The sequence below is a fragment of the Saccopteryx leptura genome, chromosome 3, assembly GCF_036850995.1.
Source record: "Saccopteryx leptura isolate mSacLep1 chromosome 3, mSacLep1_pri_phased_curated, whole genome shotgun sequence".
Taxonomy (NCBI): Eukaryota; Metazoa; Chordata; class Mammalia; order Chiroptera; family Emballonuridae; genus Saccopteryx; species Saccopteryx leptura.
Genome location: NC_089505.1, coordinates 135,911,984 through 135,937,580, shown reverse-complemented (window position 1 = coordinate 135,937,580; position 25,597 = coordinate 135,911,984). Strand labels below are relative to the sequence as shown.

The window sequence follows — 25,597 nt, the reverse complement described above, 5'->3', positions numbered from 1 at the left end:
TGAGAATTAAGTGTCCTGGAGTATAACCCCAAAGGAGGGTGAGGATGAAGAAGAGAAATAAAATGTAACACTTATGGGTAGTGTAGTTCAAGAAAAGGGAAGCATAAGATGGGCAGAGAATAGAAGGACTGAGGTGGAGGAGATAAAGGCAATAAGATAGAAGGAACAAACAACAACAACAAAAGAAAAAACAAAACAAACAACCAAAAAAAAAAAACAGTGGAACAAGCTGCAAAGTCTGGATTTTTCCTGATTTTGAGATGTCAACCTCTTCCTCCTTCTCCTCTCTCCCTCTTCCCGGTCGGCGACTCTGCACCCCAGGCCCTGCCCCTGCGCCACACCCAGGCAGGGACTTGCAGTTGATGGGGTTCTACGGCAATGTCACACAATTGGCTTTAGTCTTGCTGGTAGTCAAGGCCTGCCGGCGTCTGCAGGGTCTAACGACGAGAGAGTTCGCCTTCGTGGATTCTCTCTCCCAGTCCCCCCCTCCCGAACCAGCAGCCTGGCGATCCAGCCACAAGGCTGCCACTGCTTCTGCCTGGGGAGTAAGAGGCTCAAAGAGCTGGGAAATCCCCACTCTATCCCCACTCAGTGCAAGGCTCTGGGAAGGGCTCTGACAGTCAGGGCCTCCAGTGTAATCAGGCGGGGGTGGGAGTCAATTGTCAAGGTGATTGTTCAGCGCCTAGCATTCCGTTGGACCTCTCAACCCAGGCTTTCCACACTTTGTAGCCTGTTTTGGCCGGTAAGAAGAGGCACTAGTCTCTGCTTGCGACTAGTGTGGTATAGATCTTATTATCTGCCAAGTCCTTCTTGTTAGCGTTTATCCCTGAATATGGAGGCTCTATCAATCAGAAGTTGCCCCCGCCCCTTTAGCGAGAGGCACCAAAAAATATCACGCCTCTTGTCTTGGGTCGGTGAACTGAGAGAGATCTTATCAATTAGAACCGAGGGTGCGCAGATTTCACGGGTTAAGTTAATTTTAGTAATTGGGTCGCAGCTGTGCTCCCGAAGGTATTTCAGGCTGCCTGCGCGCGCCCCTCCCCCAACGCTTGATTGTTAGCTTGAATGGCTGGGTGAGGTGCCCCGCCTGCGGAGAGAATCTCCCAAGTAGGGAATACCGCCCTGGGGCCTCTCCCGCTCCCCGTGCGCGGGCCGCTGGGAACGTTAGCGGTGCTCGGTCTGCAATGCTCGGTCTGCAACCAGACCGGGTGCGCGCCAGCGGCTGCTCGCCGCTTGCTCTGCAACCGACCCGCTGCTCTTGGCGGCGGCGGCGGCAGCGGCGGCGGCGGCTGGCGGCGGCTTCCGAGTGCGGGATGACTTACCACAGGCGCACTTTCTCGCGGCTTGAATGGACGTCCCTGGGGTAGCTTCCTCCACACCCTCGTCTCTCAGATTCGAGTGATAACAGTCCTTTTGCTTTCAGTTTGCTCCGAAGATAAATTTTCCTGTTTCTAGTTGATAAATTTGTTGTGATTTTGGGGAGATCTGTCGGACGCGCTGCTCACGGCGCCATTTCCGTTGCTTCATCTTATCCTCTGAAAAATTGCTCTTTGTGAAATCACACTTGACCAAGCCACTCCCTTGTGTAAAACCCTCTAGTAACACCCATTGCCTAGAAAATAAAGTCAAAGCTGTTAGCCTGCATGACCCTGGCTGATTTTTCCAATTTTGTCTCTTTCTACTTCTCACCTTTCTCTACGACACTTTAAGTTATAGCCATATCAACTGCATTTACAAAACCTTGAATACTATGGAATTTCCCACTTCCTTGCCTTTGTACATTCTCTGACATACATGTAGGATCTGCCTTGGCGATCTATGGTGCATAACAAACCACCCCAAAACGTTGTGGCTTAAAACAATCATGTATTATTAACACAGGCTCAGCTGAGTGGTTCTTATTTGGGATTCCTCCTGTCATTAAAATCAGATGATGGCTGAGGCCAGAGTCATCTGATGACTCTTTTACTCACGCCTAGCATCTACGCCAGGATGACTGGATAAATAAATAGCTGGGAAATTGGAGAGCCACATGCAAAAAATGAAACTTGACCTCAGTTTATCCCCTTGCACAAAAATAAATTCAAAATGGATCAAAGACCTAAATATAAGACCTGAAACTAAATTACAAGAAGAAAACATAGGTACTTAACTCATGGATCTTGACCGTAGAAAAAAAAAGGAATAGGACTATATCAAACAAAAGCTTCTGCACCACAAAAGAAACTGACAACAAAACAAATAGGCAGCCAACTAAATGGGAGATGATATTTGCAAACAATAGCTCTGATAAGGGGTTAATATCCAAAACATATAAAGAACTCACAAAGCTTAACACCAAACAAGCAAACAATCCAATTAAAAAACAGGGAGCTTGGCCCTGGCCGGTTGGCTTAGCGGTAGAGCTTCGGCCTGGCGTGCGGGGGACCCGGGTTCGATTCCCGGCCAGGGCACATAGGAGAAGCGCCCATTTGCTTCTTCACCCACCCCCTCCTTCCTCTCTGTCTCTCTCTTCCCCTCCCGCAGCCAAGGCTCCATTGGAGCAAAGATGGCCCGGGTGCTGGGGATGGCTCCTTGGCCTCTGCCCCAGGCGCTAGAGTGGCTCTGGTCACGGCAGAGCGACGCCCCGGAGGGGCAGAGCATCGCCCCTGGTGGGCGTGCCGGGTGGATCCCGGTCGGTTGCATGTGGGAGTCTGTCTGACTGTTTCTCCCCGTTTCCAGCTTCAGAAAAATACAAACAAACAAACAAACAAAACGGGGAGCCTGACCAGGCAGTGGTGCAGTGGATAAAGCATTGGACTGGGACACAGAGGACCCAGTTTCAAAACCCTGAGGTTGCTGGCTTGAGCAAGGGGTCACTTGGTCTGCTGTAGTCCCCCCCCCCCCCATCAAGGCACTTATGAGAAAGCAATCAATGAACAACTAAAGTGCCTCAATGAAGAATTGGTGCTTCTCATCTCTCTCCCTTCCTATCTGTCTGTCCCTATCTGTCTCTCTCTGTGTCTCTGTCACCAAAAAAAAAAAAAGAAAAAGAAAGAAAAGGAAAAAATGGGGAGAGGACCTGAACAGACACTTCTCCCAAGAGAACTTACAAATGGCCAACAGGTATAGAAGAGATGCTCATCTTCACTAGCTATTCAAAAATGCAAATCAGCCTGACCTGTGGTGGCGCAGTGGATAAAGCTTCGACCTGGATTGCTGAGGTCGCCAGTTTGAAACCCTGGGCTTGCCTGGTCAAGGCACATATGGGAGTTGATGCTTCCTGCTCCTCCCCACCTTCTATCTCTCTCTCTTTCTCCTCTCTGAAATGAATAAATAATAAAAAATAAAAATAAATTTAAAAAATAATTCCTTTAAAAAATGCAAATCAAAACTATAATGAGATACCACCTCACACCTGTTTGATTGGCTGTTATCAACAAGACAGGTAATAACAAGTGTTGGAGAGGCTGTGGAGAAAAAGGAACCCTCATTCACAGCTGGAGGGAATGTAAAGTAGTACAACCATTATGGAAGAAAGTATGGTGGTTCCTCAAAAAATTTAGAATGGAATTACTGTATGACCCAGCAATCCCTCTACTGGGTATCTACCCCCAAATACTCTAAAACATTGCTACATAAAGACACATGCACCCCCATGTTCATTGCAGCATTATTCACAGTGGCCAAGACATGGAAACAGCCCAAGTGTCCCTCAATAGAGGATTGGATAATGAAGATGTGGTATATATATACAATAGAATACTACTCAGCCATAAGAAATGATGACATAGTCCCATTTATGACAACATGAATGGACCTTGAGATCATTACACTGAGTGAAATAAGTAAATCAGAGAAAGCTAAGAAGTGTATGATTTCACACATAGGTGGGACATAAAACTTAGACTTATGGACATAGATAAAAGTGAAGTGGTTACCGGGGGTAGGGAACATAGGGGAGGGGACTTGAGTGAATGGAGAATGGGTGGAGGGAAGGGTGTAAAGAGGGACAAAGATAAGGTGACGGAAAATGATTTGACTTTGAGTGATGGTATACAACATAATCAACAGTTCAAATGCTATAGAAATGTTCACCTGAAACCTATGTACTCTTATTGATGAATGTCACCCTGTTAAAGTTAATTTTCTAAATAAAACTTAAAAAGAAGAAGAAGCTACTTGGCAACAAGACTGACTTGTTCTCAGTGACTTCTGTTGGAGTCAAGAAAATCAGTGGTGGCCTGACCTGTGGTGGCGCAGTGGGATAAAGCGTCGACCTGGAACACTGAGGTCGCCTTGGGTTCGCCTGGTCAAGGCACATTTGGGAGTTGATGCTTCCTGCTCCTCCCCCTTCTCTCTCTCTCACTCCTCTCTCTCTAAAAAATCAATAAATAAAATATTTAAAAAAAAAAAAAAAAGAAAATCAGTGGTGCCTTGGTGTGATGGAGAACTTTCTGGTGTCCCCTGATAGTTTGGGCTGTCCTGAAAAGTCACAAGTGCCCCACCTCTTGGAAGACATATATCAACATCCCTTTTTGACATGAATTGTCCTTTTTCCCTCATCACCTTTTTTCCAGTCTGTGCAAAATATGGTATTTCCTTACTTGGCATGCATTTCTGAAAGTGAAATTCATGTTTGTTCAGCACTAAGAAGTATTCATGTGGGGAAGAGAAGGGACTGTGTGTGATTACATGTGTCCGTTCTCTCTGGTCTTCACTTCCCTAGAAGCTCAGGCATCTGAGAAGCTTAAATAATGCAGAAGGCATAACTCCTTGATGTCTCTGGCTTTACCAAGATTTACAAACTGTTTGAATAATGCAAGAATCTCTTTTATTTTCTAAAGATGTTTTCTATTGATTGATTTTACAGAGGGGATGGGGATGAGAAGTATCAACTCATAGTTGCTTCACCTCAGCTTTTCATTGATTGCTTATTGCATGTGCCCCAAATGAGCAAGCCCAGGGTTTCGAACCGGCGACCTCAGCATTCCAGGTTGACTTTTCATAAAAGTGACCAACATTTTTACAATGAAAATGAGGACAAAAATAAATTGAAGAAAACAATATCGTAAATAAAAGAAAATTTTATTTATTGCAACAATAATACACTATATGATAAATGCAAAATAAAAATTTATTTTGCATTACAATATTTTGTATTGTAATTATGCTTACATGCCTATTAATTTTTAATAATAATTGTAGAAAAAAGTACTCATTTGGATACAAATATGTCACATCACACACAATGGATCGAACTTGCATCAATCGAATACGGACATTTACAGATTAGTCTTCCAATATCAAAAAGGAGGACATGTAGGAGGACACTTTGAGGGAGGACAGAACTTATAAAAGAAAAACTTTCCTCCCTAAAGGAGAACGATTGTCACCTTACTTTTCATCTACTGCAGCGGTTCTCACCACCACTGGCCAGGTGCAAGGTTCTTTTTTAATGTCAAGACAATTCTATATCTCATCCTTTGAAACTTTCCCTATTCATAATTGCCAATTAGTACTCTGCTTTGGCAAATTCCTGGGCGCTTTAGTTCAGCAAATACATGACTCAAACCCAGTTAAACAATGTGAGGCTATTTTATTTTGTTTGTCTGAGGGCAGATTCCAGTCATAATCAAGATGACCTGCTGCAAATGGGAAACTATTTCCTCTACCTGTTTCTTTGCAGACTTTGGATAATAACATGGTTTCTTACCATGGCAATAGGAGCAGGAGCATTTCAACTTAATTTAGATGCTGGAACATTTAGCAGTCAAAATCACAGGTGTTAGGCCTCACCACCTGTAATTCTTTTTAACATTGTGCTTCTTTTTAAACATGTCTTATGTCTTCCAGCCAAAGACCAGTCCTCTCAGGGGATGGAAGAGAAAGACCCTCAAAAGAGGCACCCCTATTCCGTGGAGACCCCATATGGCTTTCATTTAGACCTGGACTTCCTCAAGTACGTGGATGACATTGAGAAGGGACACACCATCAAGAGGATTCCTATCCACAAAAGGGCCAAACAGGCCAAGTTTAGCACCTTGCCCCGAAACTTCAGCCTTCCCGACAGCGGAACTCGCTTGCACACTGCTTTTCCCCACCAAAACTGGTCCCCTGCGGCGTCCAGGAAGGTGTCGCTGGGGACAGAGGGGCGGGGCCAGTCACTGCCGCTCAGTGACCACGCCCACGCCTCGGCAGGTGGGAGTGAGGTGAGCTATCACAGGAAGGCCCTGCTGGCAGAGACCGCCAGACAGCTGGAGGCCGGGCTCGCCGCTGGGGGTGGACGGCCCCAGCTTTTGAGAGCCTCCAGCATGCCAGCCACACTGCTGCAAAACAGGGCCTTGGAGGACCCCAGCCTAAACTCCGGTCCCCCCACACCTCCCGCCCTGCCCCCACTCCCAGGCGAAGGCAGTGTCTGTGACGGCATCTTTGGCCCCACGGAAGGATTTGCAGGTGTTCACAACTCCACCCCACGAGCAGCAACCCAAACCAAAGTCAGAGAGTTTGGAATCCTGATGGCAGGGGTTCCAGAGCTGGTTCGGGAGAGGGCTGAGCCCCCCGAGGGTGAAGAAGTGGCTCCACATCACCTCCCTCTCCCAAGTCCTCCTTCCTCACCCCGGGATGCACTTGTAGTTTTAGAAGATGCCAAAGGCGAATGCACAATCAGAGAAGCAGAGGCGGTGTTCGGCCCTGGCTCCCCAACACCAAGCCCCCCACCTCTGCCAGTGCCCATCCCCGAGAATGAGCTCCCCCTGGAAGAAGTGGAACTCAACATCAGTGAGATCCCACCTCCGCCACCAGTAGAGGTCGATGTGAGAAGCACTGGCATCTGGGTCACGGAGGAAAACCTGGGCCTTGGCACGGCGGACCCGGGCAGCATCTCCAAGCTGAAGCAGCAGCTCGTGGACCTGGAGGGAGAGCTGTCTGGAAAAACCGAGGAGCTGGCCCAAGTCAGAGCTGCCCTCCAGCAGCAGGAGGAGGAAATCCAGGCGAAGCGGCAGAGGATTCAAGAGCTAGAGTGCACTGTAACTCAACTGGCAGAAAAGCTTAGCCACGAGAATGCCAGAGTCGCTCAGGGCCGGAGTGATGCCATGGTCAACACTGAGCCTCTGCATGGACTCTTGACCAGGGAGTCGTGTGACAAGAGCATCGGTGTCAACCTTCTGAGCAGCATGGGGTCTGAATGTCGGGGAGCTAGAGGAGAGGAAACTGACCTGAGCAGGCAGGACAGTCACAAACAGGGAGATCAAAGCCCAGCAGAATTTGTGCCACCTTCCCAGCTGTCACTGCCACAAGGCCCCAAAATGGTCCTTACCAATTCGTTATGTAGCTGCCTCTCCACCGAGCTCAGGATCGAGGAAGCAGGCTCTGAGCAGGAAGGAGCCCCTCAGGTGGGAGCCGAGGGCCCGGGCAGGGGAGCAGGAGGCTCCTCATGGAGCAGCGACATAAAGACTCACCCAGCAGGGAAGGAGGAGGCCAGTGCGGAGCTCCCGGGGAAGGAGGGCCCGGGAAGGCCACCAAGCTCGCCCACAGATGCCACTATTGGGCAATACGTTAAAAAGATCCAAGAGCTCCTGCAGGAACAGTGGAACTGCCTGGAGCACGGGTACCCGGAGCTGGCCAGCGCCATCAAGCAGCCGGCCTCCAAGCTCAGCAGCATCCAGCGCCAGCTCCTGAGCTCCCTCAACCTGCTGCTGTCTGCCTACTCCGCCCAGGCTTCACCCCAGCAGGAGTCGCCAGCTCCCTGCACCTCCCCGCCGCCAAAGGGTAAAGACTGGCGCCTGAGACAGGGAACCGTTTCTCCTTTATGGGACGAGTCAAGGGGAAAGGGGTTTTAATTGCATGCCTGTGTTTTTAAGAGATTTAAGCATCTCCAGGAACCTAGTGTAATAAAAACTGATCTGTGTCACAGTGGAGGCCCTGCGCCCCTACTCGTGTCCTTGCTCTAAGGTTAGGATTGACTGCAGGGCCACCGTGTACCACTGTTCACATATAACACAGGCACAGAGATGCCAGCCAGGGACGGTGCATTGGAGCTTAAGTCTAGCTCACTCCTCCCTTCACTTGCCAAGCCTGCAGCAATGTGTCCACCCTGAGGGGTGCCTCTTTCTCATTTGCATTGCAGGAAGGCAAACGGCTCTGGCTGTGTGTGCTCCAAACCTCAGCCTCCCTTCACTGTTTCCTGGGCTCTTGCATTCCTGAGATCCTGTCTGGTTCTTACACATTAGAGGTTTTTTCTAGCCTAGTTTTGAAGGAACATTATATCTGAAATATTTCACTGAATTGTGTGTGTGTGTGTGTGTGTGAGAGAGAGAGAGAGAGAGAGATTAACTAAGTCATACTTACATGTGGAAGTCGACCCTTTGGCTGAGCGGCACTTTCTCTTGTAACAGACCACTGTTAAGTAAAGTGGAACCATATTTTGCTTTGCTCCACGAGCAGCATGCGAGTCTGCTTCCTGCCGCAGGTCGCAAATTGCCTGCTTTCTATTATTTCATGCTAGTTCTAGTCTTGCCTATTATGAAATGCCTCCTGTGCTTTTGAGCACAAAGACTGGTGCTCCTGCTTGTGTGTCTCCTGTGCTTACTCCACATTACAGTTCAGCTGGCTGAGGTGGGAGCAGGAGTCACGTGAACTCAGTTCTATGCTTAGAACTAACTACCTACCTCCTGCTCTGCCATTCATTGAGCAAGTCTGAGCCTCAGATTTCTTAGCTGTAAGATAAGGACCCAATGGCACCTGTACCACATGGTTCTTCTGAAAGAGTGCTCCCACAATCATCCACATACAGAGAGGCTTTGTGACCAGGGACAATTCGACCGGTACTGACCAATAGGCTAGGCCTCCTCAAAAACCCTCCAAATATTTGATTGACATTATCTAGTTCCCTATCCCTCTCTACCTCTTCACACACCTCCAACTCGTAACCCCTCAAAGCAAGAGTCTCGGTTTTGCTGCATGCTGGGTCATCTCCAAGATCATTCTAACCTGTGATGTTGTGTCTGCCTAGAGATCTCCCCGTCGACCAGCCTTAAATCCATAATGAAAAAGAAAGACCATGGCTTCCGCGCAGGAGGTAATGGGAGCAAAAAGAACCTTCAGTTTGTTGGGGTTAACGGTGGGTAAGCATCGCTCGTGAAGCCCAGACTGCCCTCCACACTACCTCTGCCTCTGCTGTCTTTAGCACTCTTTTCCTAGGGGAAAGCATCTGGTTTTCATTCTTCAAGGGAATTAATCTCAACGACCCTTTAAAACTCCATCTCGGGTTTGCATGTGTTTGGCTCCTTGCCAGCTGTGGTGGGCTTTTCGATCTTGTGTTTTCAATATGTCTTTACTTTGGTGTCGCCTGGGGCCAGGATTCCAGGTGGCTTCTGGGAGTTGGGGGGATGCATGGGCCCTTTAAGGAAGCTATGTAATCTGAACCGCAACGTTAAATGTTGGACAAAGTCTTAATTTGTTGAACTTCAAATTTCATGCATTTGATTTTTTTCTTCCTTTTACTAACTTCCTGCAAACCAAAGCAACGTTTTTCAGGATGAAGAAAAACAACCAATGTCTAGTGACTCAGAATGTGAACCAAATCTTATATATTCTAGAGAGTAAATTGTTGGATTTAGAATACTTTCTCAATATTTATGAAAACATTTATAAAATGCCAACAATGTCCTAGGTGGGGGGCATAAAAATGTCAAATAAATTGTGGTTGCTGTCATTAGTTCACACTTTGGGCCTGGGCAGAGATGGTGCAGGGAGTAGAGAGGAAATGCGGATGTGATGAGATGAATTCTAGTAGAGAAGGACGGCCGAGAACGCTGTGGAAACCCGAAGGAGGGGCACTGGCCCCGTCCATGGGCAGCTGAGGAAGCTGGCTAGGAGAAGTCAGGGCCCCTGCTAATTTGTGTCAGACCAGAAGGAAGACACCAGATGCAAACAACAGTGACTACTGTTGCGCTTTCTGTGGGGGGAACATCAGAAATGATGAAATGGTGTCATCGGAAAGTTGCTATTCCCACTTCCCTTAACATCAGATACTGTGGCCCAAGGAGAAACCATTTTGTGTTGAGCTTTCAGCAGTTCATGTGCAGAAAAAGAGGATCAGCCTAATCTCAAAGTCTAAAGCAGGTCCCTTACTGCTGGCTCCTGCCTTTCTTCCTTCAAAATGTGCCGAGTCACGCCAACCTTGGGGGCCTTTGCATCAAGTGATTCTAATGTGCAGCCAAGGTTAAAAACTTCTACTCACATTAGAGTAGCCCCTCCACCCATCACTCTATCATATGGCTTTTATTATTTTATTCAGTGTTTACTATATTTGAATATATTGTTTACATGTTTATTTTTTGCCTCTGCTTATTAGAACATAAGCTCAGTTAGGACAGAGACTTTGGTATAGCATTTAGAATAGTACCTGGCACATAGTAGGTGCTCAATAAATTTCTGTTGAATGAAGGAATGAACTTCCAGGTAAAGATTTTATGGAGCCTGACCAGGCGGTGGCGCAGTAGATAGAGCGTCAGACTGGGATGTGGAGGACCCAGGTTCGAGACCCTGAGGTCGCCAGCTTGACGCGGCCTCATCTGGTTTGAGCAAGGCTCACCATCTTGGACCGAAGGTCGCTGGCTTGAGTGAGGGGTTACTCAGTCTGCTGAAGGCCCGCGGTCAAGGCACATATGAGAAAGCAATCAATGAACAACTAAGGTGTCGCAACAAAAAACTAATGATTGATGCTTCTCATCTCTCTGTGTTTCTGTCTGTCTGTCCCTATCTATCCCTCTCTCTGACTCTCTCTATCTCTGTAAAAAAAAAAAAAAATTTATGGAAATTATTTTAAGACGACTTCTTGGTAAGCATATTATATCCCTTACTCTCTTAATTACAAAAGCTAAATGTTGTTCCAAGCACAATAGAGGAAGAAGTACCTGAGGTTGAAACAAGACGCAATGTGAGCATACCAAGGAACAGGCTGGGTTTGCAAATGCAGAGAAAGGACATGAGAAGGTTCGGTGGGAGCTGTGGCCACTGGTCTCTGTGGCAGTGTCCAGTAGCCCAAAAGCCTGAAATCTTCCTCCAGGAAGGTCTACTGTTGATCATCAGCAGAGGAATCAATAAATCTTCCAGGATTCTCTCTATGGTCTCTGGTCTGCCACCTCAGTAGAGCTGCCTACAGTTGAACATAGGGATGTAGCTGGAGAGGGGGAACCAGGAGTGAGGGGCAGCCCATGCCCTTACTTTTGCTGCTGAGAGCAGTCATTGAAATGGGCTGCAGCTGAGAAAGGCAGGTGCTGAGATAAGGATCCCAGCTGGGAGACACAGGCGGTTCCTTCTTTGTCAGTGTAAGCTTGTCTAGAACAGGGGGCTCAAGAGAAATTTCACAGTCACCCAAAGACATGAAGATTTATCAGACAATTCAGAAAATGGAGGGTGGGGGAAGGGAAACATTTATCTAGGTGTGGGCCCTTCTCTGGGCAGGGCATTAGGATTCCAGAAGCAAGTGCTTTCGTAAGAACTTGGATTGCCTGTTTGGATCATCGGAATGCATTGGTCAGCTCGGGTACTGTTTGTGTGTTTGCCACAAAGACCTTTGTTAAATATTTTTTCTCCCCAAATGGCCTCTAGCATTAGAGTTGGAGGTCCTAACCACACTTTTGTTTGACACCAAAGTTTCTGGAAGTCCTCTTGTCCAGGCCTGAAGGTGTAGAGAAGGGAGGGTGTGGTTAGCAAGCTAGAAGTGTTAGATGAAGCCCACCTTGCTCTCATTCATGTTGACATGGGCATTTGACAGGAAGCACAGAACAAATCACTTCTGTCTCCTTTCCCAGCTACGAGACCACCTCAAGTGAGGAGACCAGTGGTGAGGACAGCTCCCCAGAGGACTTGTCTGACAGTGAGGCTGAGAAGAAATGTGATGGCCCAGAACACAGGCGAGGCAAAGATGCCCACCCCAGCTGCAAGGGGGAGCCGGGCACCTCCCAGGGCACCTGCAACACAGGCCAAGAAAGAGGGCCTGGGGAAGAACTCCTCCCGCCCAAGGCTGAGAGGTGAGTCAGACGGGTATAGATGGGGACACTTGCACCTCTGAGAAAGGACAAGAGCATTTATTTATCCTTTTATTCAATCATTTATTCCTTTGTTTATTCAGTCACCAATATTTATTGAGTTTCTCATCTGTGCCAGGTACTGTGCCCTGGTGAAACTAAACAGATGTAACTTCTGCCTTCATGTACTTCATATAGTTCATATACTGTCATAGATTGAGCTCTACATATAAAGCTAACATTGACCTAGCACAGAAAATGTGAAGGACTTTCTGTGTATTATATAATTAAAAACAATCCTGCAAGGTAGAAATGATTATAATCTCTGCTCTATCGGTGTGGAAACAGGCTTAGAGAAGTTAAATGACCCAGCTAGCAGAGCAGGGATTCCAACCAAGGCTTTTCTGATTCTGATTACCCACATACTTTTCTGCCCCTCCCATCGGCTATGCGGATGTAACTCTTTAATTTTTTTTCTTCTTTTTTTACAGAGACAGAGAGAGAGTCAGAGAGAGGGATAGATAGGGACAGACAGACAGAAACGCAGAGAGATGAGAAGCATCAATCATCAGTTTTTCGTTGCGACACCTTAGTTGTTCATTGATTGCTTTCTCATATGTGCCTTGACTGTGGGCCTTCAGCAGACTGAGTAACCTCTTGCTCGAGCCAGAGACCTTGGGTCCAAGCTGGTGAGCTTCTGCTCAAACTAGATGAGCCCGCACTAAAGCTGGCGACCTCGGGGTCTCGAACCTGGGTCCTCCGCATCCCAGTCCAATGCTCTATCCACTGCGCCACCACCTGGTCAGGCTGGATGTAACTCTTTTAAAGTGGTGGGAGGTCATGCAGCATAATGAAAAGGGGACCTCAGTGTTGGCCACACCTGGATTCAAATCCTAAGTTTGTGCACTGTTATTTTAGATGATGAAGTACTTAGGCTAAGGCCCTCAGTTTCTTCATTAGTAAAATGTACATAATGGCAACCTGATAGGTTTGCTCTCAGAACTGGATGAGGAAAAGTTTATAATATGCCGAGCATAGTGCCTGCCACATAGTGGGCTCTCAGTGAATGGCAGAAATAAGCATAGTAAGTACCATTGTCGTCATTATCATCATCCCCAGCCTGGTTGCCAAAGGAGTAGTGAGCAGTGAACGCTAGCTGGTTGTCAAGCTGGTCCGCAGGGCTGCTCCAACATGGTTGCGCTGTAAGAACATGATGAGTGAGTGGACTCCCTGCTGATCGATGCCACTAAGTCCCAAGTTAGTCCTCTCGATGCTGACTCTGCCCTTACACTAACACAAGGAGAACGTTTGCCATTGTGGCCGCCCAGCTCAATTGATTTTCATTTTATTGACCCTATTAGCACTTACAGTATCCTTCATGGAAGAATAACTTGAGGAAATTTGCTGGTATGGATTGGGTTCATTGAATTTCTCAAGACACTCAGGCAGAAAATGCTTCATCCAAAGTCAGAAAGACAAGCTTCCGTTGCCCAGCGTGACAGGAACTACCGTTGGCACAGTAGCCCCCAGAATGCTTCAGTGATGGCTCCCATGCTCTGAAAACAGCAGGAGAAGGGGGCAGTGTGCTCAGAAGCCAGGCCTCATCACCTGGGCACTCAGTCACCCCATATTTCTGAGGAATGCCCCTTGTAAAGCCAGTAGCCACAGCCACCATCACAGCTGCCTGGCCCTTGTAGGTTCTCATTTGATTCGGACAGATGGTAATGAAACAACAGAGCCAAGAACTGGTGGGTCATTAGCTCTAATCCTAGCTTGCACCCGGCGGGCAAGAAATACACACAGTGGGAAACACTTCCCTTTCCATTCAGGGCTCCCAAAGCCACTGATTTATTCGTGTTTCCTAGAATCAAAGGTTTCTAACCTCACCAGCCTTATTCACCTCTGTTCCCCATCTCCTTCTCTCTGCACAAATTCTGCACAGACTGGCTTCTCCTTCAGCACTCCACCATCTTGGCTGCTTCTCTCCTCCACGTGGCCTTTCTCTGCTCTCCTTTCTCTGCTCTCTCCTCTAATGCTAACCTCTGGAACCAAGAGAGAGCAAGCTCCTGGTCTGCCCCATTTTATAGTGTAGAAATCAAAACCTTTAATCCAATATACAAGCAAGGAAGTCTCTGATACAAAGTCACTTAGGGTGGGAAAGGCTTAGTCTTAAAATGAAGCCTTAGGGTATAATGACCCTGCCTGCTTACAGCCTGTCCCCACATCCACTGCAAACTATAAGCAAGCAAACCTATATATCATATTTACAAACTTATTTGACCAACATTCCACTCCTTTTGCTCCCTGCACAAGGAAATTAGGCACATTATACAAATTATAACAACATGACAAATTAAACAATTTCAACAATTACAAAGGTACATTTCACCAGTCTCTGAGCACTTTGCCAAAAGCGCAAAATGTCCTCGGCCTTCCTAGCCATAGGAAAAGCTTCCCAGGGCAGGAGGAAGGCCTCCAGCAAAGCCGCTCCCCACCCCCATCAGGGTATTTTACTTTGTCCAAAATCCTTAAGTCCATCCAACAAAGGAGCCAGTGCCCACTCCGGTCATAGTCCAGGAAATCGGTCCACACACATGGGGCCTCAGCCACCCCCCTCATCCCTGCCATCCTGGCAGGTCTTACACTGTCCCAAAGAGGAGCACATGGCAATGGCAGTCAGCATTTCCATCTCTGCTCCGGAAAGCATGATGGTATGCACCCCTACGTCCCAAAATTGCAGACCTACCAGGGCATAGCAGGTACTCCTTGCTGCTGGGCTCTCACCTTCTGGAGACTGCAGATTGCAACTCCAGCTCGATTCTCCTTATCCTCCAAAGAGGAACTGAAAACATCAGCTCCTGCTGCTGGGCTTGAGCCCTGGGCCAACGCCACCTTCTGCTCCGCAGGCCTTGCAGCCCCGGACCCAGCCTCAGCCCTGGCCTCCCACCACTGCTGGCTCTCCACAACGTCCAGGGCAACCTGCAAGTCACGAACCTGTGATTCCTTCTCCAGCAGCTGCTCCATTTCCAAGTGAATCTCACAAACCTGGTCGGCCTCCTCCGGTGCTTGCTCCAGCTCCTGGATCGGCATCTCTTTCTCCTGCATTTGCTCCAGCTCCTTCCACTGCTCGGTTTGCAGGTCCCAGGCAGCCTCTTGGTTTCCTCACGCATGGCTGTAAAAGTCAGCCAGCCTATGGTCCCCAAAAGGACAGCCGTGGGGAACCATAACAGCAGCCAGTCCTCTACTCCACTGCTCAAAGGTGGTGATAGCTCCATACCTATCTATATCAAATCCGGCCACAGACTATGCCAAATTTAAGGCCAGTAGCCACGGCCACTATCACAGATGCCTGGCCCATGCAGGTTTGCATTAGATTCAGACAGACAGTAATGAAACAACGGAGCCAAGAACTGGTGGGCCATTAGCTCTAATCCTAGCTTGCACCCAGCGGGCAAGAAATAAACACAGTGGGAAAACACTTCCCTTTCCATTCAGGGCTCCCAAAGCCACTGACTTATCCGAGTTTCCTAAAATCAAAGGTTTCTAACCTCACCAGCTTTATTCACCTCTGTTCCCCATCTCCTCTCTGCACAAACTGGCTTCTCCTTCAGCACTCTGCCATCTTGGCTGCTTCTCCTCTCCTCCACATGACCTTTCTCTGCTCTCCCCTATAATGCTAATCTCAGGAACTGAGAGAGAGCAAGCTCTCGGTCTACCCCATTTTATAGTGTAGAAATCAAAACTTTGCCTGACCAGGCGGTTGCGCAGTGGATAGAGCGTCGGACTGGTATGTGGAGGACCCAGGTTTGAGACCCCAAGGTCGCCAGCTTGAGCTCATCTGGCTTGAGCAAAAAGCTCACCAGCTTGGACCCAAGGTCACTGGCTCGAGCAAGGGGTTACTTGGTTTGCTGAAGGCCCACAGTCAAGGCACATATGAGAAAGCAATCAATGAACAACTAAGGTGTCACAACAAAAAACTGATGATTGATGCTTCTCATCTCTCTTCGTTCCTTTCTGTCTATCCTTATCTATCCCTCTCTCTGACTCTCTCTCTGTCTCTGTAAAAAAAGAAAAAAAAGGAAAGAAAGAAAAATCAAAACCTTTAATTCAATATACAAACAAGGAAGTCTCTGATACAAAGTCAGTTAGGGTGGGAAAGGCTTAGTCTTAACACTAAACCTTAGGGCAGAGGTCTCAAACTCGCGGCCCGCCGAACAATTTTTTGCAGCCCGCAGACTAATCCACAAACTACAGTTTCTGGTCGTTTTGTGACACTGAAAAGTGTTGCGTAACAGTTGCCTTTTGTAGACCTAGTGCGGCCCGCCGAACGGCTGTGATCTTGCTCTGTGGCCCACATGCTGAGTTGAGTTTGAGACCCCTGCCTTAGGGTATAACGGTCCTGCCTGCTTACAGTCTGTCTCCCAATGCAAACTATAAGCGAGCAAAACCTATATATCATATTTACAAACTTATTTGACCAACACCCCTTATCCTGGGAAGTTGCCTGGTTTGGATGTTTGACCTATGGTGAATGGAAGTCAAGGTAGAGAATAACCTTTCTTTGTCAACATGGAAACTGATACATATATATTTTTTCTCTAGATATAAACCCTCTGAAGAGTTTCTTAATGCACGTGAGGCACTAAGCCAACATCTGCCAGAAACTGGGACCACTACCGACCAACTCTTGGTACTCTTATTTTTCATTATCATGTAGAAATTTCTGCAGTGTTTAAGCCGTTTGTTCCAACAGGGTGACTGTCCCTTGCCTGAGGCAGCAGCAGTGGGAGTGTGCACACAGGAGTCCCTTTCCTCTGGGTGCACTCCCATTTGCCCAAACTCTTGCCTGTTGCCTAAGGTGATGGATTATGCTGAGAAAGTGGGCCTGATGGATATGCACAAGAAAGCAGGCCTGTCCTCAGAGGCATTAGCCAAGGGTTACTAGGCATTGCACCCTGAGTGTTTGTTATAAAATTATTTTGTGGCTTAGGCTTGAAATTGCCTTGCAATTTGAGCTAACTGTGGGAAAAGTGGAAAAGGGCATGTGGAATACCAACCGTGGGTTCTATTCCAGGAGCGCTGCCTGGGCAAGCCGGCTCAATATTAGGGCCTCCGTTTCCCCAGGAATAAAATGAGGGTGGTGGGCAGTATGTCTTCAGTTACCCTCAAGCCCTGGCATTTAATTATGTAGTCTTTACTCTTTTTCCTTGAATGTACCTATTCGCCAAAAGATCAAGAGCAAGAAATTACACCTGTTTGCTCCCTAACACCTTTATGGCCCGTGGGTATTTAAGCATGTAACAATTAGGTTCTACTTTTAATCAAGAGATACAAGTTATGGGAGCAGCTGATAGGATCCAATGTGTAACAACTTGTAAGCATTTCGAAAGCCCATTTTCTTCTTTACAGAAGAGTTATCTTAGCTGATTTGACAAATACTGTATTTCCCCATGTATTAGACGCTCCCATAAGACACATCTTAATTTTGGGGCCCGAAATTTAAAAAAAAACATGTATTACATAAAGTTATTGAATTCAAGTTTTATTCATCATAAAATTCGTACAACTCCTCATCCACACAAAAAGCAGGAAATGCAAGTAAAAAAAATCTACAACCACTATAAGGCACACCCAGTTTTAGACCCCCAAATTTTTCAGAAAAGGGTACATCTTATACATGGGGAAATACAGAAACTTCCAGTTTGTTAAAGAACCAATAGGTGATGTGGATGTTGATTGAAACTCCTGTTATTTATTCTTAAGTGAATTACAGAACTAACTCTTTTTTTTTTGGTTTTTCTCTTTTTAAGAGAGAGAAAGATAAGAAGGGAGGAGAGAGATGAAAAGCATCAACTCATAGTCGCATCACTTTAATTCTTTGTTGATTGCTTCTTATATGTACCTTGACCCAGGGGGCTCAAGCTGAACCAGTGACCCCTTGCTCAAGCCAGCAACCTTGGGTTCACACCTGCGACCTTTAGCTTCAAGTCAGCAACCTCAGAGTCTCGATCGTAGGACCTCAGCATCAGGTCAACGCTCTGTCCATTGCGCCACCACCAGTCAGGCCAGAACTAACTTATTTCTTAGCTCTCCATTTAAAATCTACCACTATGCTCCTTGATATTAGGGTCTTTCTTCAGATCTTCCTAAAGATTCCATTGGTAAAGTAGATATTATATTAAAAAGTGGTTTAGCCACAGAAGATTCCACTGTCTCTGCCTAGAATCACGATTAGAAAATGTGCAAACTGACCTGTGGTGGCGCAGTGGCTAACGCTCCCACCTGGAGTGCTGAGGTCACCATTTCAAAACCCCGAGCTGGCCCCACCAAGGCACATGCTAGAAGCAGCTACTGTGAGTTGATACTTCCTGCTCTTCCCCCCCCCTTCTCTCTCTGCTCTCTCTAAAATCAATAAATAAAATCTTTTTAAAAAAGAAAATATGCAAACCTGACACCATACCCATGTTAGGATCAAAGCGTGAGGCCCCTGCCATGGAAGGGTTTTGCACCTCTATTTTGTAGACAAGGTTCAAAAGGTTATATGGCCCTGGCTGGGTGGCTCAGTGAATAAAGCATCATCCCAGCACACTGAGGTTGTGGCTTTGATCCCAATGAGTACACAACTAAATGGAATAACTATGTGGAACAACAAATTGATGCTTTTCTCTCTCTCTCCTTCTCTCTCTCTCCCTTCCTCTCTCTCTCTCTCTTTCTCTGTCTCTCTCTTTCAAATCAATGGAAAAGTAAAGGGGGGGAAAAAAAGGTTTTATGACCTCTAAGGTCACACAGCTGAGCCAGGACTTACGCCTGGACAGTTCAGTTCAGTGAGTCAAATCCAGTGCTCTTTCCTGAATGAGTGTGAAATCATTTCTGACACATTCCCATATTAAATCATCTAAACGTGTTCCATTTTAAACACTGAGATCATATCACACAGCGTTGATGTCATCTGCTCTGGAACTCTCCTCCGTCCATGGGCCCAAGGAACGCTGTAGATAATGGGGCCCTGCCATGGATTGTCCAACTATTCTCACTGAAGATCCTAGCAAAGTGTAAAAGCCAAAAGTAATTCAGACACAGCTGTCTGGGTTTTGTTTCGAGCATGCACTAGTCACACCGTTTGTCATAGGTTTCAGCATGCACTTTTCCATCTATGCCTATTGGAAACACTCACGAGTCCTGGTGGAGTCTGGGCTGCGTGCACCTGAAGAAGAAGGTCTAGGCTATCCTGTGCAAACAGGGGATATGACCTAAACTCATAGTAGACTCAAACTGTCACCTGGCCGAGTGCTTTGTTACTATACTGCTCACAAAAATTAGGGGATATTTTTCAAAATGAATATGAAGTGATAAAATATCCCCTAACTTTTGTGAGCAGTATAGTTACTGTGATGTGCTCCCGATCTTTCCAGCTCACATGGGAAAGGGGCAATCGCGCAGGTTCAGAGAGAGCTGCTGCATCCTCAACCCCACTAGCTCTGAGCCCTCCAGGAGGAAACCACATGGGGAGTTGTTGGGAGCAAGGCGAAGGGATAGAGGTGGAAACATCCAAAGCTGACTTTTCCAAGTAGAAACTAACACCCCCGCTGAAGCACCCCAGGCCAGATAACCTTCTGGAATTGGATTCTTTTGGTATTTCAGAAGCAAAGCTTGAACACCATCAGTCAAGAGTGGTTTCGCGTCTCTAGCCGGAAGTCATCCAGTCCTGCTGTGGTGGCCGCCTACCTCCAGCCTCACTCCCCACACTTCCTAAAGCTGCTTGTCAACTTGGCTGATGGAAACGGGAACACAGCCCTTCACTACAGTGTGTCTCACTCCAACTTCTCCATCGTTAAGCTGCTGCTTGAGACAGGTCAGAGCAGGTGGCATCTGGGTCACTCCTTGAAAGGGACTTGTCCTCACTTCTTTCCAGCAAGGAGGTTCTTCTGTTCTAAGTTCCTTCTGTATTCTAGGAACTGGGCTATACTGTTTGGCTTTATATCATTTATTTTTCAGCACACTCTTGTGCTGTGGGTATTATTATTCTCATTTTGCAGTTGAGGAAACTGGTTCTAAAGTTTGCTCAGGTCACAATGCTGGTAAATAGAGGAGTTAGACTTTGTATTCAGTCTGTCTAACTCCAGAGCTACAACACGTTGCTTCTAGAAAAGATCACAATCTTGGCTTTTTCTACCACCCCAAACTAGGTTTAGGGACACTGTGAGACTTTAGGTGCACCTGTTATGTGCTCAAACAATCCAATGGTTGGTGACATAGAGCTCTTGTCTGTAAGTAGCTCACAGACTTGCAATCTGTTAGAAATTCTCCAGGTGGATCACACCAGGTAGGAAACAGACAACCTACGATTTGGTTGTTATAAATTTCTGCTGATACTGACTGAGAATCCAGTCAATTCTCATCATCCCTAATGTGGTTTGGAAGCTTTCCCCTTTAACACCCTGAAATAGCTAAATGCCCACAGGCACAGTGTGTGCAGCTGGGTTGGAGAGAATGAGTGCGTTACTCTGCCTCACTGTAGAGGGTGTTGGGAGGACAGATCCGTCACTCCCAGACCTGGGCTTCCTTCCTAGTTGAGAAGCATCCAGCAAGCACATTACAGACAAAAGTGACTCGTCATCATTGAGAATAGAGCCAGCAGGTGCACCTCCACCAGCTCAGTCCATTGTGATCTGGGTTTTTGTTTTGTTTTTTGCTGACCACCACTGTGAAGAGGAAGCTTGCTGAGTCTGAACTTGCTCAGTCTAGAGCCTTTTCCCTCCCCTCCAGGGAGGGTTGACTTGCTCTTTGGTGGCTGATCTGAAGTGTCTGCTGTGAAAGCCTTGGGTCCTCAGCCCCTTTTCCGAGCCCTTGGGGAGGAGCAATCAGTCCGCCCTCCTCTGAGCTACAAGTCATGTTTCTGAAGCGAGGAAGGAGAACTGTAACCTGACGCTCATTTATACTTCTTAAAAGCAGACAGAAAATCGTCATGGGTTAAAAACGTAAAAGTCATTAACAAGGCAAAGCAAATATTCCCATCTTTTTCAAGACAGAGATGTGAGGACATGCATGGAGTTACTATTCAGCTTCCACAGCCTGGATGTCCATGACAGTGGTCAGAGGGGACTCGGGGGGAAATTGTTGAGAAGGGAGCTGGACTGATGATCCTGCATCCACTGGGGTTCTGGTATTACTGTGGCATGTTTCTGAAATACTTACTGTTGCAGGTGGGTGGAGGGAATGTCAAACAAATGCTGATTCCCCCCCCCCCTTTTTTGGCCTTGCACAGAATTTGTTAAGTACCCCTTACTAACATTATTTTCATAAAGGAGATTTGTTACAATGACTACCTAAGCTGTTCTTCATGAGCAAGTAGCAAGGATATAAAGGCAAGAATACCATTCTGGACAATAATAGTAATAGCAGCACCTATTGAACATTTACTGTATGCTAGGGGTTGTTCTGAGTACTACAAATATATAAACTTGTTAAATTTCACAATAACTCTATGAGGCACGTTCTGTTATTATCCCTATTTTACAGAAAAAAGGTTAAGGAAGGCTAAGTGACTCAATCTTCTGAGAGTTTTGTTATTGTTTAAAAGAGACAGTCTTTTCAGATAAGCAAAAGTACAGGGAAGATTTGTTTTTTCAGATAACAGGCTGATTAGCTCCTTTAGTGGAGAAGGATACAAATGCAAATTTCCAGGGCTATAAGGTAGAAATTTCTTTTGAATTCTCATTTAATACTTTATCTTCAAAATAAGCCATTTTTTCCATTGTTATGAAATAGATATTCTTAATCATTTTAACATAAAAACTTATGCAAGCCCTGGCCGGTTGGCTCAGCGGTAGAGCATCAGCCGTGTGTGGAAGTCCCAGGTTCAATTCCCGACCAGGGCACACATCTACTTCTCCACCCCTCCCCCTCTCCTTCCTCTCTATCTCTATCTTCCCCTCCCACAGCCAAGGCTCCACTGGAGCAAAGTTGGCCCAGGAGCTGAGGATGGCCCCATGGCCTCCGACTCAGGCACTAGAATGGCTCCGTTGGCTCCAGTTGCAATGAAGCAAAGGCCCAGATGGGTGGAGCATTGCCCCCTAGTGGGCATGCCAGGTGGATCCTCATTGAGCGTATGAGAGAGTCTGTCTCTCTGCTTCCCTGCTTCTCAGTACAGAAAAATTAAATAAAAAATAAACAAACAAAAAAAAACTTAACGGAGGTTTTTCCTCCTTTGTTTTTCTAAAGATTTCCCATGTTTGTCCTGGGATGTTTTTTATATCCCCTGTTACATTGCACAACATATCACTAGGCCTTGGAAAGGAGGTACTAACACAGCCATCAGCTTAAGAGTTACACACAGACACAGAGAGAGTAAACCTTAAAATGCACAGCTGTGAGCAGTACATGGCCAGGTGAGTGACGGGCTCTGGAGTCAGAGAGACCTGAGTCCTGGTGCCAGTTCACCTTCACTTGGGCAGTTTATGTACACCACTCACAAAAATTAGAGGGTAGTTTATCGCCTCATATTCACTTTGAAATATCCCCTAATTTTTGTTATGTAGCTTCACTGACCTTCGGTGTCCTCATCTGCAAAATGGGAATAATGTTTTGTTCTACTTTAAGAGATAAAGTCCTGGTCATTGGCCCCCTTGGCCACCTCTGATTCTCCTGTGGACCTTCCTGGCTGGTATCCTCGCAAACCTGTGAAGAAGAGTAGCCAGTTTTAAAGGCTACTTAAAAATATAAACATGGATTCCGCCCCTGGGGAGGGTTTGCTGTATTTCCTTTCAGCCAGCAGCATCCTGTGAGCAGGCTGAGGCCGCCTCGCTCGGGCCCCTCGGGAGCTCTTCCGGTGCTCCTTGCTTCCCTTGTAGGCGTCTGCGACGTGGACCGCCAGAACAAAGCTGGCTATACCGCCGTGACGATCACTCCCTTGGCTTCTGCGGAGACAGAGGAAGACATGGCTGTCGTCTGGAAGCTCTTAAGAGAAGGAAATGTGAACATCCAAGCTACCCAGGTAGGAGGTGTGAACCAGATCTCCACTTTGATAAAAGCGGGAACCTTCCAGTTTTATTCTGCCACCGGGGTGAGGAATTCCATGTAAATCCATGCAGAGTGTTTCTACATGGAGGCTGGGGTTTCCAAACAGCGTCTATCCAAAGCCTGACCATTCCGTTTCCTCAAAAGCTCCTAAGACCCAGGCAGGCTGGGACAGAGGTCAGGAAGCTTGTAATCAATGTTCAGTCTGAAATTGGGCAAATTCCATCTGGTTCAACGTCTCGAACCAAACGTTCCCACAGTGAGCACCCTCAGAGCAGCTCGTTGGCTGCTCTAGGAAGCCCCTGCAGGTGGTCCATCTTGATCATGAGTTACAAAGCAATTCAGGGGGTTGGGATGTCTCTGTTCAGCTTCTGGGCACTTCTCCTTGAGAACACGAAGTAGGGACATGGTTCTAACCCAGCAGGGCCTTGATTTAAACAACGCTCCATATGGAACAATGAGAAGTTACCGAAAGATTACTTACCTGACTTTTACCAATACAGAAACAAGTCGAGTACATTCAACTCTCCTTTTGCCCTTAGAGTGATCATAGCAGACTAACCATCAAGAACTGTAAAGAGTCTGAGATTCTATTTTAGTTTAAAGCTAACAAGTTAGCATGCTACATGTACAGCCGGTAGCCGAGGCCAGGCAGGCTCCATTGGATTCAGGCGGACGGTAAAGGAAATGCAGAGCCAGAAAGCACCGGGCCATTTCTGTTTATTAGATTCTCACTATGGCAAACTAGCAACAGGCAGGGGAAGCCGCTTCTCGTGGAGGCAGGTGAGCAAAAAAGGAAAATCACCCCTCACGTGGGCAAGCAATCCTCCAAAGAGAAAGCACCTGTAGCCCTACACAGTCTATACACAGCGGGCTCTGCCATGTGCTCATGCAGTAATCATGCAAAGTGCAAGCAGGCCAGCCCAACACAGCTGTTTTCCCAACACTACAGTATCATACATGCTGGCAGATGACCCGAGACCCCTGCGCCAGAGACAAAGGATAGGGTGTTACAGCATAGGAGCAGCGACAGTATTGGTATTTACACCAGTTCACCGAAACCCAGTTCCCCATTCCCTCAGGGCAGTATGAGGAGAGTCAGGTCCCCGTGTACAGAGTGGGTTGTGTTACTGGACAGGAACCCCGAGCTTAGGGAACCTGACTCTTTTATACTGGTCAGTAAGCATGTCTGCCCTCTGATCCGGAGAAGGCCCTCTCTATCTTCCAAAGCTTTTCACTGTAAGAATATCTTTAAAAGGCAGTCTAAAACAAAAGGGCAGATAGTGCCTCACTCACAAGATGTGCATAAAGCCAAGAAAACCATGAAAAACTGTGTCCCAACAGCATATGAAACTGCTTCCCCACACCCACCAAAGTGATTCCCGACAGTGGTGTAACCTAATGGCAAGTCATTTTGTAGACTTTATTTCATAGCAATCTTACTGACTGGCTTTCTCGCTAAAGGGTATGACTACCTATCGTCAAAATCAATACCCTTTTTTATTTTTTACAGAGGAGAAACTAATGGTCTGGGAGGGTTAGAAACTCACCCTAGGTCATCAAAGGAGGGATGGGACTTCATAGCTGCAGCTGCTCCCTTCGGCTCCCCTGGGTCCCTTCTGTATGAGGAAAGGGTGGGTACCAGGTTAGATGGAAGTGAGCTAGGAGGCTGGGTGGCTCCTGGGCTAAGCTGCTTATTGCCCCATGTACCTCCAGGGTCAGCGCAGCACCTGGCATATTAGCAGTGCTCTGTAAATGGTCATTGAATTAAATTGTATTGAACGGGGCCAGGAGGGAGGTGAGGAAGGAAGGGGCCCTGAGTCAGGCAGAGGGACAGGCACAGAGCCATCTGTGTATGTCATCTGGCTTTAACACCGCTTGGAGAGAGGGGTCTGCATGGAAACCTTGTGATCTGGTTAGTTCAGTAAACAACCATTACCTCAGGGCTGAGAATAAGCACACCAAGAAGCAAACAGATGTCTCCGGAAAGATCCGTCTTGGTTCCAGAGGCATGGAGAACCAGGACACCTAATAATACATTCCCACATACTGAACATTCATCATACATGATCACACGTGATCTCTAACCCTCATAATGATACCAAGAGCTAGCACCAAACGATTTGCGAGGCACTCGGGTCTCACAACAACCCCAAGAGACAGGTAATGTTAATTATTTCCACTTTATCAGACCATGAAAAGTCAAAGAGAGGTTAACTTTAGTCCCGCTCCACACAGGTCATACATGGCAGAGCCAGGATTTTGGGACTGCCAACCCCCTTTTTTTTTCTCTGAGTCCCAGCATTCTGGGTGGGAAGGCATCAGTGATGGCAGGTTGGTGCTGTAATCAGTGAACATATCAGCAAACGTGTCCTTAACACTTTTTACTTGTAAGACACTGTGCTCAGAGCCATGGAGGATCTGGAAGAAGAGAAAATGTAGTCTTTGCCTCATTTTTGCAACCTTACAGAGCCTGATGTCCAGTATGAGGGACAAGCCTGGCCTGCCTGGAACCCAGGAGAACCCTGAGGGCAAGTAAAATCAAGTCCTATGAGAGGACTATGCAT

General features: G+C 47.0%; 1 protein-coding gene across 5 annotated transcripts in view; it reads left to right on the top strand.

Moving 5' to 3' along the window:
* Nucleotides 1-25,597, top strand: part of KANK4 (KN motif and ankyrin repeat domains 4) — an 86,268-nt gene that overhangs the window by 51,331 nt on the left and 9,340 nt on the right. For all 5 annotated transcript variants that reach the window (XM_066376449.1, XM_066376445.1, XM_066376447.1 and 2 more), the window contains 6 exons: nucleotides 5,836-7,749; nucleotides 8,993-9,104; nucleotides 11,799-12,017; nucleotides 16,617-16,704; nucleotides 19,656-19,866; nucleotides 22,865-23,007. In XM_066376449.1, coding sequence (XP_066232546.1) covers nucleotides 5,836-7,749; nucleotides 8,993-9,104; nucleotides 11,799-12,017; nucleotides 16,617-16,704; nucleotides 19,656-19,866; nucleotides 22,865-23,007 — 2,687 coding nt within the window. The remainder of the gene's footprint in view (nucleotides 1-5,835; nucleotides 7,750-8,992; nucleotides 9,105-11,798; nucleotides 12,018-16,616; nucleotides 16,705-19,655; nucleotides 19,867-22,864; nucleotides 23,008-25,597) is intronic.